General features: G+C 51.2%; 3 protein-coding genes across 3 annotated transcripts; 2 read left to right on the top strand and 1 right to left on the bottom strand.

The window, feature by feature from the left end:
• Nucleotides 1-44: 44 nt before the first annotated feature.
• Nucleotides 45-4,209, top strand: HMPREF1120_06828 (POT family proton-dependent oligopeptide transporter). The gene is made up of 4 exons (XM_009161039.1): nt 45-946; nt 994-1,329; nt 1,375-2,157; nt 2,205-4,209. Exons 1-4 carry the CDS (start codon nt 943-945, stop codon nt 2,933-2,935), a joined length of 1,854 nt encoding a protein of 617 aa, XP_009159287.1. The 5' UTR covers nt 45-942; the 3' UTR covers nt 2,936-4,209.
• Nucleotides 4,210-4,320: 111 nt separating this feature from the next.
• HMPREF1120_06827 (uncharacterized protein) lies at nt 4,321-7,968 on the bottom strand (the record flags this gene model as incomplete). The annotated part of the gene is made up of 2 exons (XM_009161038.1): nt 4,321-6,961; nt 7,007-7,968. 2 exons carry the CDS (start codon nt 7,966-7,968, stop codon nt 4,321-4,323), a joined length of 3,603 nt encoding a protein of 1,200 aa, XP_009159286.1.
• Nucleotides 7,969-9,941: 1,973 nt separating this feature from the next.
• HMPREF1120_06826 (cytochrome P450) lies at nt 9,942-12,321 on the top strand. Its single transcript, XM_009161037.1, has 5 exons — nt 9,942-10,692; nt 10,740-11,270; nt 11,316-11,869; nt 11,921-12,015; nt 12,069-12,321. The coding sequence occupies exons 1-5, from the start codon at nt 10,460-10,462 to the stop codon at nt 12,207-12,209; spliced, it is 1,554 nt and encodes a 517-aa protein (XP_009159285.1). The 5' UTR covers nt 9,942-10,459; the 3' UTR covers nt 12,210-12,321.
• The last annotated feature ends 17 nt before the right edge of the window (nt 12,322-12,338 follow it).

The following is a 12,338-nucleotide window of genomic DNA, read 5'->3' as shown; positions in this document are numbered from 1 at the left end:
CGCGTCGACCGTCTTGCGACATCTTGTCAGTTAACAGTGGACGCTGATGATCTTGACAACCCACACTCTGAGACTGGCACCGCCCAACAGTCCCATCGTCGGTCCCTTTCTCGAGCACTCCAAGGCGGATGTGATTCCACGTCAATTGTGGACCTAGCACAAAACGACGCAGTCGAGGATTGACCTACGTTGGCGCATCAGTCGATTTCAACCTGTCCGCCTCGGCCCTACGATGTCCTTGATGTTCTAGCGCCGTCCTCCTTACGCTTTTCTACGGGTCGCTTGATAAGATGGAGGAGTACTACAAGAACCACGTGCCCAATTTTGGCGATACTTCATCATGATCACCATGAATGCATTCTTCAGCTTTATGGTGGAAGAGGAAAAGGAATCTGCACAGCATCACGCAATCCACAAGACAAGCACATCAGACAAGCCTTGGACGAATAGCTTGTGGTGTCTTCATCTTCAGCCAATCACGTTCTGACCAATTGCGTCGATTTTCATTTCCATGGCATCAAGAGTGGAAGCGATCACACCAACTACAAACGTAATAGCAACAGCAAGGCCATCGATGCAAGTGTTATGACAGTCGGTAAGATCGTTCATGTTGGTTTCGATCTACCGTTCTTCATTCTGCTTTTGATGCAACGTTGATATCAACCGACGCTTTCGCCAAATGGCGGCCAGGATTATTGCGCCATCCGCACTCTTTTGTTATCATGTAGGTATCGGTGCAGACAGCCAAGGCGATGGCTTAACATTGCTTATGCTACTCGCTGATCCTGAGCTCACCGGCGCCATGTCCCACGCCACTTGTAGGGTTGCATCAAGAGGGTTGGACTTGGAACATGTATAGATACGCTTCATAGCTTGCTTCAAGCCGGTAACAGAATATTGAATTGTTCAAATATACTGCCCAAAACCTAAGCACGTTTCATCATGTGTATGTACCTAACCACCATTGTTGGTATCAAGACTAACAATATTCAGCGGCCGGCCCAGGTACTACCAACGTTTTGACGGAAGTCATTGCTGCACGACCGCCGGTAAAGGTGGACCCAGAAGAGCGCAAACTATCCGTTACTCTACCAGCGGATGCAGAGGCGGCATTGAAGCATTCAACTGAAGCCAATACCAGCGCGACACAAGACGAGGACGATGGATATCCTGCCCCTACCGAAGAAGAAAAAGAAAGCTTGCGAAAGATACCTGCCAATATTCCATTGGTATCCTTTGCGTTGTGTTTTGTCGAGTTTGCGGAACGGGCGTCTTACTATGGAGCCAAAACGGTTTTCAACAACTTCATCCAATTCCCTCTCCCAGCAGGTAAAAATTGCCGCAAATATTGTTGTTCAATGCTAACAGAACTAGGTGGAAATGGAGCTGGTGCACCTCCTCGACATACACAAAAGACAGCCGGTGCTCTCGGTATGGGATTACAAGCCAGCTCTGGGCTCACTTTACTGTTCAACTTTTCCGCCTATGTAACACCCATTTTCGGTGGCTGGCTGGCAGACGTGCACACCGGTCGATACAAGGCCATTTGTATTGGCGTTGCGCTCGCCGGAGTGGCACATCTCATCCAGCTTTTTGGTGCTATTCCGTCGGTGCTTCAAAAAGGTGCTGCGCATGCGGCTCCTCCGTTCATCATCGGCTTGCTCATTCTCTCCTTTGGCACCGGATTATTCAAGCCAAACATTGCGCCCACCATCATGGATCAGAATCGGCATCAAAAGGCTTACACCAAGGTTCTCGGGTCCGGAGAAAAGGTCATTGTCGACCCCGAGCTTACGGCGACCAGAACCATGCTTCTGTTTTACGGCTTCATCAATATCGGCGCATTTTACATGTTGCCCACAACTTATGCAGAAAAGTATGTCGGCTTCTGGCTGGCATTTTTACTGGCGGGCACGATCTACTTCCTGCTGCCGATCCTACTTGCCGTCATGTACAAGAGGACGTACAAAGCTCCCCCAAGCGGCAGTTCGGATTTATCCAGAGCATTCCGCATCATCGGCTTAGCTCTCAAAAGGAGCAAACTCAAGTTCTGGCGAAAGGACTTTTGGGACCAAGCGAAACCCACTGTCCTCGCACAGCATGGTATCAACGTCGACTGGACAGATGAAATTGTGGATGACATCCGCAGAACAATTGGTGAGATGCTGCAGAGACGCAACCAATATCCACTAACAATCTAACAGAGGTCTGCGAAATCCTTTTCTACATGCCCATCTGGTATATGAACGACGGCGGCATCGGCTCTGTGACAACCAACCAGGCTGCAGCAATGACCACAAACGGTGCACCGAATGATCTTCTGGGTAATTTCAACCCGCTGACCATTATTGTCACCATTCCCTTCCTTACCTATGTGTTCTACCCTGCATTAAACCGATTCCACATCAAGCTGGGCCCCATCACCCGCATTCTGATCGGATTCAGTTTCGCGACTGCCAGTTCGACCGTGGGCGCCCTCATTCAGTGGCGAGTCTATAAAACCTCGCCGTGTGGCTATCAAGCGTCCACATGCGACGATGTGTCTCCGTTGAGCGTGTGGTGGCAGGTTCCCATCATGGTTTTCGCGGCCTGGTCGGAATGCTTCTGCGCGGTCACCTCGTATGAGCTCGCATATGCTCGTGCTCCGCCGAGTATGAGAGGGTTGATCACGGCCATGTTTTTGTTCATGAACGGACTGTCAGCCGCCATGGGCGAAATTCTGATCCCTGCCACCAAAGACCCTTGGTTGATCTACATTTGGGCTGGGCCAGCCGTTGCCCTGGCGCTGCAATCGGTCATATTTTTCATCCGCTTCCGTCATTTGAACAACGAGGACTTTATACCCCAACGCAGCCCAGAGCGTGAATTTGAACTCAAACGCGGAAGTGTCTCCAAAGGCTCCAAGGGTGCAAGGGAGTCCTCGGAGAAGGCATGAAACGAAGGACCGAAAGGGCAATCAAGTCCAGATCGAGTGCTGACTGTACCTGCTTCTCCCTCTTAGCAACGTTCACCCAGTGCTCGTGGTCAAACTGCAGGACCACGTGAATTATCTGATAATGAACTGCTGGCTCATATTTTAGTACCAACACAGCATACCAGTAGAATAATGGGCAATCCTGCAATGCAATGTATATCCTTCAAACCGTCCTGTTCGTCATTTGCACTCGCGTTGCTCCTCCTTGCCCACATTTACTATTGCAACTCCAGCACAATGCACAAACAAAACCAGCCTAATCTCGTCTTCCTTCTCGAGCGCGCCACAGGTCCGATGGCGATGCGAGCCACCGTTCGATGGCTGGCCAACATGACTGGAAACTGCTGAAATGAAGACGACCACCTTCGAATCTCCTCAAAGCTCACCTCAATGAAGAATGCCCCTCCGCTCGCTGTGAAGCCTTCGAGATTGACTTTATCCCACGACCACAACGTCATCGCCTTCAGGCGCAGGCGGCAAGACGGCCAATGCCATGACCTCCTGTGGCAATGCAGTATTTTGGCAAGAGCACACATCGCAGGGGTTTCAATTCACCACCGGCGCTGCGTTCGATCGTTCTCAACTGAGGTGGGGCAGATTGGCTGCACAATATGACTTTCTGCTGCGGAAGCACCGTGCAATGAATCAGGATGTGCTGAGGCCCACAGTGCCCACGCTTTCACAGCAAACCTCTGGCTGTCCAAAGTAGTCATCTCCCTCCTCCAACTCGACCTCGGCCGTCAATCTCTGCATTGACTCTGGTCCCAGCACTCGAATTCGGCGCAAACCCTATACCTAGCATCGAACCTGCGTCCCGCTCACCTTCTCTCGTCTCCACCTATTTTCGGACCATCAAGTCTTCCCACACTCGCACCTGCACGAACGAAAACTGTCCGCAAACCACGCAGAAAGAGAGGACCGGCCACACTGTCACACATATAGAAGATCTAGCTCGGGGGGAAAGTGAGCACTAGGCAGTTTACCTCGAACTCCACAGAAGCTGCAGCGACCAGTTGCAAATGAACCAGTCCAGAAGCAATGGGGGAAGACTGATTAATCAAAACAACCAAACCATGCGAAGCTAAACTTCTCAGTATCTACAAATGTGATTAATTCATGTCAATGTTTTGTTGTCAAATACTATCGATGGTAGTACCATAGAAGTAGATTAAGGCATATCATGTTCATGTTCATGTCTTGTGCTAAATACAATTCAAGATAGTACCATAAAGTAGATTAAGTGCAATCATATCAAGTTGCTAAATACTATCCAAGATAGTGTCATCGAAGTAGATCAAGTCTAACCCATCCAAGAAACAACATAGCTGACCATATCAGCTTGAACATTAGTAACGACGAGGTCTGGCAATGGCAGATCGTCTAAACAAAGTGCTGGGACATCCAGGGTCGCTGAGATCCAAGGTTGGTCCTGAGGGAACGCAGTTAGGAACAGCACCAACAGCGGCTTGGATGGCAGCAATGTCAGTGTTTCCAACAAGACCTTCCAAGTTGACACCAAGAAGACCAGTTCGACCAATGACACCACAAGTGCCAACACAAGCGTTCAAGACCGATTCAAGGGTTTGAGTGAGATCGCAGAGAAGACCAACACCGAGGTCACAAGTGACGGTCGAGAGACCGACATCTGCAAGAGTCTGACCAGCACAGAGGGTGACTTGGATACCGCATTGAAGGGCGGCAGTGGTGCTAGTGGCAGCAGCGCTGCTGGTGGTCGTGGTGACTTGAGACAAGCTGGTGGTGGATGTCGCCAGAGTGGTCGAAACAGCGGCCGCAGTGGTCGACGACGTCGTTGTTTGGCCCGATGGAACATCAGGGCATGTAGGATCGAAGATGGTAACCGTGGTTGTCCCAAGTGCGGAGCAAACCGTGTTCAGTTCACCAGCATTGATGGCCGCTTGCAGTTGTTCAGGAGTGATGCTCAAACCAATAATCTGGTTGTTCTCGACCAACACGGAAGCAACATTGGGATTACCACCCAAGATTCCAGGCACAAGGCTCAACAAATCATTAACTGTGCAGACCAACCCACTAAGGAGAGGGCAGGCTTCGGTGACAACAGTGTTGGCAGTGATCAATTGAGAATCCAGACAGATGTTGGCGTTGATGTTGCAGACTGGTCCTGCAGCAGTGGTGGTGGTTGCAGGGGCAGATGTCGTGCTGGACGACGTTGTGGTCAAGAAGGAAGTGGTGACCTGAGTTGTGCTCAAAGTGGTTGAGGTCAAAGCAGACGAAGTGGAAGAAGTGGTAGTTGAGCTCTGGCTTGGGTTGGTTGGGCAGGTAGGATCATTGATAATCACACTAACTGTAGGCAGCGCACCGCAAATTTGGTTCAAGCCACCGGCATTGATGGCAGCCGCCAACTGCTCTGGGGTAATAGACAGACCAAGAACTTCGTTATTGCCGATGAGAACCGAAGCAACGTTGGGGTTTCCGCCTAGCAAGGTAGGCACAAGGTTCAACAGGTCATTGACAGAGCAAAGCAGGCCGCCGAGGAGCGGGCAGGTAACCGTGGAGACAACGTTGGCGGTGACGAGTTGCGAGTCAAGACAGATGTTGGCATTCAGGTTGCAAATCGGAGCAGACGACGTTGTGGTTGTCGCGGGTCCAGAAGAGGTAGTGCTGGCCGTCGTGGTGGTCAACGCCGGAGTTGTGGTGGCCAAAGCCGAGGTGGTGGTCGTCACCTCAGAGGTGGTCGTTGTCAATGCAGACGTGGTGGTAGTCTGACCACCTCCAATCGGGCAAGTAGGGTCGTTAATGATGACACTGACAGTGGGCAAAACACCGCAGAGAGCATTCAAGCCGCCGGCGTTGATAGCCGCATTAACTTCCTCGGGCGTGATAGACAGACCGATAACCTCATTGTTCCCGATGAGGACTGATGCCACGTTGGGGTTACCACCGAGTAGCGTCGGGACCAGATTCAACAAGTCATTCACGGTACACAAGAGGCCACCTAGCAAGGGGCAGGTCACGGTCGAGACAACGTTGGCAGTAACCAATTGAGAATCGAGGCAGATGTTGGCATTCAGGTTGCAAATAGGAGCACTTCCCGATGTGGTCGTGGCAGGGGCGGACGAAGAGCTGGTCGACGTCAAGGACGAAGCCCCGGTGGTCGATCCGCCAATCGGGCCAACGTTGTCACCGCTGGATGTGCTGGTCGAGCTTGTGGCCGTGGTAGAGCCGCCGATGGGACCAACACCATTGCCGCTAGATGTGGTTGACGAGCTCGAGGCCGTGCTGGATCCCCCGATGGGTCCAACACCATTGCCGCTAGATGTGGCTGACGAGCTCGAGGCTGTAGTGGATCCACCTATGGGACCAACACCGTTGCCGCTGGATGTGCTTGTCGAGCTGGTGGCTGTCGTAGAACCGCCAATTGGGCCAGTGTCACCACCAGACGAAGTGGACGAAGCAGTTGTCGTGGTGGACGCACCAATTGGGCCAGTATCGCCACCAGACGTAGTGGACAAAGCAGTTGTCGTAGTGGACGCACCAATTGGGCCAGTGTCACCACCAGATGTCGTGGATGAAGTGGTGGTGGCAGATCCGCCGATAGGGCCAGTGTCGCCGCCGTTTGATGTGGACGAAGTGGTCGTCAACGAGCTGGTGGTTCTTGATTGACCAATGCCATCATCACCGGTGCCCATGCTCGTGGTGCTCGTAGTTGTAGTGCCCTGACCGATAGGACCAGTGTCACCACCAGAGGAAGTCGTGGTGCTGGTTGTGGTGAACATGATCGGGCTGTCAACAGCAGTGGTGGTAGAAGTGACCAAAGATGACGAAGACGTGGTGAATCCAATAGGACCGGTAGTATCGGTTGATGTAGTGGAAGGAACCGGTGCCGGAGTCCAATCAGCCCATCCTTTGCCACCGCCATAGTTGGGCTGACCATTGTTGTCCGTGTCTGGCAATGGCCACCAACCATGGCCGGAGTTCGACCCAGTTGGAACAGGAATGACATGAGAGCTATAAAGGTCAGCAGAATTCACAAGACCAAAAGTACAAACTCACCTCTTGGCGGGCTGCGTGGAGCGAGGGATTTCAAAGATGATGACCTTGGTAATTTCGATGTTGAAGTTGAATGTCGTGGCCTTAGAGAAAGACTTGGTCACACAAGCGTCCCATGACTTTCCTGGGATGGTGTAAACGTGCTCTTCCTCAACCGAAATAGTCTTTTCACCATGGATGGTAACTGTGACAGTCCTCGGCGGGGCAGTGATGGTCACAGGAGGCGCGGTCTGGGGGAAGGTCCAGGTATAAGTGCCAGCGGATGGGACACTTCCTTTGCTCGAGCAAAGAGCGCTGGCGGTGACAGTCGAAGTAGGAGCTGGTCTTTCAATGACCGTCTCGTACCACTCCGAGCATCTCTTCCATTCTTTGCCGGATTTGCTGGTGCCAGAGCGACATTCAACGACGTCCACAAGTTGGTACCGGCTGCCATCAGGTTGCTTCTGGCACTTCTTGCAGAGACCACTGCCTTCCCAACCTGGGATACACAGAGGACCAGCTTCCTTGAAGGGAACCAGAGCTCGTCGAGAAACCGTTTCGTAAATGGTGGTTGTGTCCTGCTCGGGCTTCTTGTTGGACCAATCGGCCCAACTACGTTTGTTGGCGGTTGGGGCGGCGGTGATGGTTGTCAGTGTCTCGAGATGCTCCGAAACCACCAATGTGGCGTCAACAGCAGTGACGGTGGTGCTCTGGGAGGTTGTTCCGTTCCACGCATACGGGACGACCGTGGACACCCAAGGGTAGGTGGTGAAGGGATATGCGGTTGAGCATTTGCCCTTGACACAAGCAGTCGTTGGCTGGCATGTCGAGACCGGCTGGTATTGGGCAGTGACCGTGATGGGTGCCAGAGACAGCTTGTCGGCACCTGGGCAAGGGTCGACAGTGGCTAGAGGATCGCCAAGCACAGCATCGACCATGAGTAGGGCCAATGCTGCCTTCTTGGCCACCGAATTAGGCAGCAACATGTTGCCGGAAGAAAAAAGAATGATTTCGGGTCAGAAAAGAAACAAGAAACAAAGAGCACACAAACGAGTGACTGTGCTGTGGTCGGCAAAGAAGTTGGTCGGAGGAGTGTAAACAACAGGAAGAGCGGACGATACTTTATACACCGCAGATGGTAGGAGACTCGACCTCAGCTTGCCCCAAGCGCAAGCCAACAATAGCACCTACCTAATCGCTTCAAGGAGCCGAAATTGGATACTTTCCATGACACAGATGGAGCAACTTGAGGGCCATCTCTAGCACAGGTGTCGAGTTGAGGACAATCCCAATGCTTCAAGCTAGGACCAGCGCAGATGGAGTTGTTGTTGCCACCAGATGGACCTTGCCATCCATGTTGTGTTGACAAACTTCATGCTGAATAGACGCTAGGGTACAGCCGCCGGTGGATCGAAGAATCAGGTCAGAGTTGGTCGACTTCTTTTTGAATCTGATGTGTCATTGGAAGCAAACACGAGGTTGACCTTTGACGGGTCTGGGAAGTTTCTCATGTTGTTGGTTATCTGACGGCCGCCACCATCAAGACCCCTGTTACCGGACAGACCATCACTGCATTTGATCAAAGCTCTTTACTTTCTTTTGACAGCCGTAATGCAACAAGACAACATTGCAGATACGCAGATAAAAACGTTCGGAGACCGATCGGCAGACTCGGAAAGGTCACGACTTGTCGTGGTGGTAGTCGGGGAAAGTTGGGGCTTCTGGGGACTTCTGGGACTTCTGCAGTAAAGTTACGGTCCCCATAGTTTGTACGAACCAAGGTTTGCAGTAGTGTAACGATGATGAACTGTCAAAGATGTCGATTGAATGTCAAAATGTCCAAATCAGGTGGAAGCGAGAGTAGGCCGAGAAATTGGTTGGTCGACATTTAGCTGCGAGCTTTATTCGACGTCACCTGCGCCCACAGCGCCATGTCCATACCACACTTCACCCCATGCAAATCAAACTTCGTCGTGTTCACTCACCATGCGAACGTTTTGTGGATCTGCGGAGCTTTGGCTAAGGGAAATTCATCTGTGATCCCGCATTTTGGCCAATCATGGACCATGATCTGCTTTCAAAATGAGATATTCTGACCAACCAGCTAACAATTTATTAGCTGCCAAAGCTTAGATCGTCGGTGCTCACTCCTCCGTCTGTGCGCGCTCGAGACATCCTACCTTGAGTCCTTCCGAAACCCCCACTGCGATATCAACCAGGCCTCATTTCGTCCTGTGCAGACACACATCCCTCGCGAATCGAAAAGCTTGCATGTGACGAAACTCCCTATCTGCCCCAACGTGCCAAGGTTCATCCTGTCCGGATGCAACCCTTTTCTGCTGTCACGTTAAGTTTGTTGACCTTTGCACCGACCTCTAACAGCATGTCAACTGTTCGGATTCCGGGCGGTGTCAATGCGGCTCAGAACACAAACACCCCGAAAGGTTGACAGCCACAACAACAAGCATTTGCGAGAATATCATAGGATGGCCACGGTTGTTTTGATCATTGCCGCCGCCACCTTTCAATAGTTCGTCGGTTTGTAGAATCCGTGAGGTCCTCGCTTCTCCATGCAAGGAGGATCTCAATCACCTTACGAGGAAAATCTCGCCTCCTACTACCAGGCACGTGAAATAGCACTATCTATCCAACGGAGCCGCAGCTACCGAGGTCCAGATGAATGTGAAATAGATCTAGGTATGCTCAATGAGGAAGATTATCACAGATACCGCATCGGGAAGCACCGAAATAATGCCTCATGCATGTTGGAACTGGTTGATACCTGAATTCCAATGCCCATTTGCGTAACTTGGGGCATGAGCATATATGCTGGCCGTCCGTCGTAGTTTGAGTACAGCATGTCCAGTAAAAGGCTCTAGGATGATGCTTAGTAGACAGTCTTTAGTTGTAGTAGTGGATGAATATTATTTTCTCAAAATGTTGGTAAAATATTCCCAGTTGTCAGCAAGCCAGGCTGCCACGTAACACAACACCCACAGATGTATTCACCTGCATTGGAAAAGATGCCATATCCCGCCGTAGGACACTTCATTCCTAATACGTACCTAGGTAAGCAGTTTATTGTGCAATTTGCATTTACTTGTTTGCACATTTGTTCGTTTCTCATGTCTTCAAGTTCAGCTTCAAGTTCGTTGCACTGCTTACATAATGCGGGGAAATCTGGGGATGCCAGTGTTGGGGCAGATCACAATCACCGCAAAAAGTTTGGAGGAATAATGCTGACCACCCACACCCGCCGCCCAAGAGAGACACCTGTATAGCCCCTTCGGAACATGCCCCATACAAGTACTACCTGCTCTACGACTCTCGTCCGAATCCAGACCCCAGACAACCCCACATGGAGATTCAAACGAGCGCAATGCACACTTCAATGCTGGCGATGAGAATGAAAACGACAAATATGAAGTTTGGAACCGGCAGTTTGCAGTGCGAAACCAACCATCACCGACTAGAGACATGGCTGTCCAGATGGATCCCGCACTATTGAAGGCGCACCCGGCAATCGCTCTTGCGGTGGTGTTAACCATTGCTGCAATTGTGGTATGGAGAGTGAAGGAGACCATCAGAGCTCGAAAGTACAAACTTCCGCCTCGGATACCCGGTGTTCCAGTCTTTGGCAACACATTCCAACTTCCGCCACTGAAACAAGGTTTATGGGGGGTTGAAATGGCAAGAAAGTATGGAGAAATGTACGTCCAAGCCAAAATCAGGCGAAAACCATCACTGACCGTCACAGGTTCACTTGCAGTATCGGAGGCAAGACATGGGTGTTTCTGAATTCATCACGGGTGGTCAATGACTTGATGGAGAAGCGATCGGCCATTTACTCATCACGACAGTATATGCCAATGGCATCAGGAATCCTGTCTGGCGACAATCGGGTGTTGCTGATGCCTTATGGCGAGAGGTGGCGGATGATCCGTAGAATCATGCATGCCATCCTCAACAAAACCAACGCTCCCGTGTTTGCACCTTTTCAGGACCTCGAATCGAAACACCTCTTGTACGACTTCCTGCACCATCCGGAATTGTGGTACTCGGCGACACAACGGTTCGCCAATTCGGTGATCATGAGCGTGGTTTTCGGAAAGCGAATGGAGCTGGAAGACCCCAAAATCCGCGAACTGTTCGAGACATCCAATGCCATCATCGAAGCCATTCAGCCATCTGCCAACCTGGTGGACTCTTTGACCTTCCTCGAAAACCTGCCCAAGCCATTGCAATGGTGGAGAAAACGCGGAGAGGAGATGTTTGAAAAAACCATCAAGTAAGCAGTTTCTTGTTCGATTTGACAATCCTAACGTCTGTTTAGGGTCTACAAACGGGAGGTGGATGAGTTGGAGGAGAAGATCAAAAATGGGACGGCAAAGGACTGTTTCGCAACACGATTTCTCAAGGATCCAGAAACCAAGAATTATGGACAAACTCAAACGTACTTCGCTTTGGGATCGCTCATGGAAGCCGGCAGTGACACGTCCAGAATGACGATCAGCCAGGTCATAGCTGCGGCGGTGCTGGACAAGAGCTGGGTCGAAAAAGCAAGAGAGGCTCTAGACAAAGTTTGCGGCCGGAACGCGGAACGGTTGCCGACCTTTGATGACCGGGCTGATCTTCCGTACATCACGGCGACGGTCAAGGAAGCATTTCGGTGGCGACCATTTGCGGAGATTGGTGTGCCTCATATGCTGATCCAAGATGACGAATATGAAGGCTACAGATTCCCTGCAGGGACGCTCTTCACTTGGAATGCCACTGCGATAGCACTGGACCCAAAAGAGTACGTGCAGCCCGAACGATTTTGGCCCGAGCGTTTCCTAAACGATGACTTGGACCACGTCCTCAAGGGACACTGGAGTTTCGGCCCAGGTAAGTTGCCGGCGACCCATCCGAAAATAGTCCTGTTACTCATATTTGCAGGACGGCGAGTGTGCTCCGGGTATAATGTCGGCGAGTCCAATGTGTGGATCGTCGTCGCACGGTTGTTGTATTGCTTCGACTTCGAAGGAGTGCCGGTACGTATGAACATGGGCCCTGCAATCTCTACAGAACTAATTGTGTACCTTAGGGAAAACCATTTGATTCGTTCCAGGTGAATTGGGGCGAGCATCGATTTGCACCTTTTGACGTGTCCATCAAGGTCCGAAGTCCTCAGCATGCGGCGCTGATCGAAAGGGAAGGGAGACCGGCCGTGGATGCAAAGTACTAGTGCAGAAAGTCATATCACCCTACCTAGATAGCGTCAAACCAGTGTTCTTGCATCAAACTCGTATTCTTGGACATCAATCTCTGGTGACAGGAGTTTATTGATTTGCCTTCTCCACATTTCCCAGTCCCC

The sequence above is a fragment of the Exophiala dermatitidis genome (genome assembly GCF_000230625.1).
Source record: "Exophiala dermatitidis NIH/UT8656 unplaced genomic scaffold supercont1.5, whole genome shotgun sequence".
NCBI classification, from domain to species: domain Eukaryota; kingdom Fungi; phylum Ascomycota; class Eurotiomycetes; order Chaetothyriales; family Herpotrichiellaceae; genus Exophiala; species Exophiala dermatitidis.
Note: the sequence above shows the minus strand (reverse complement) of the source record. Positions and strands in the feature narration are given on the sequence as shown.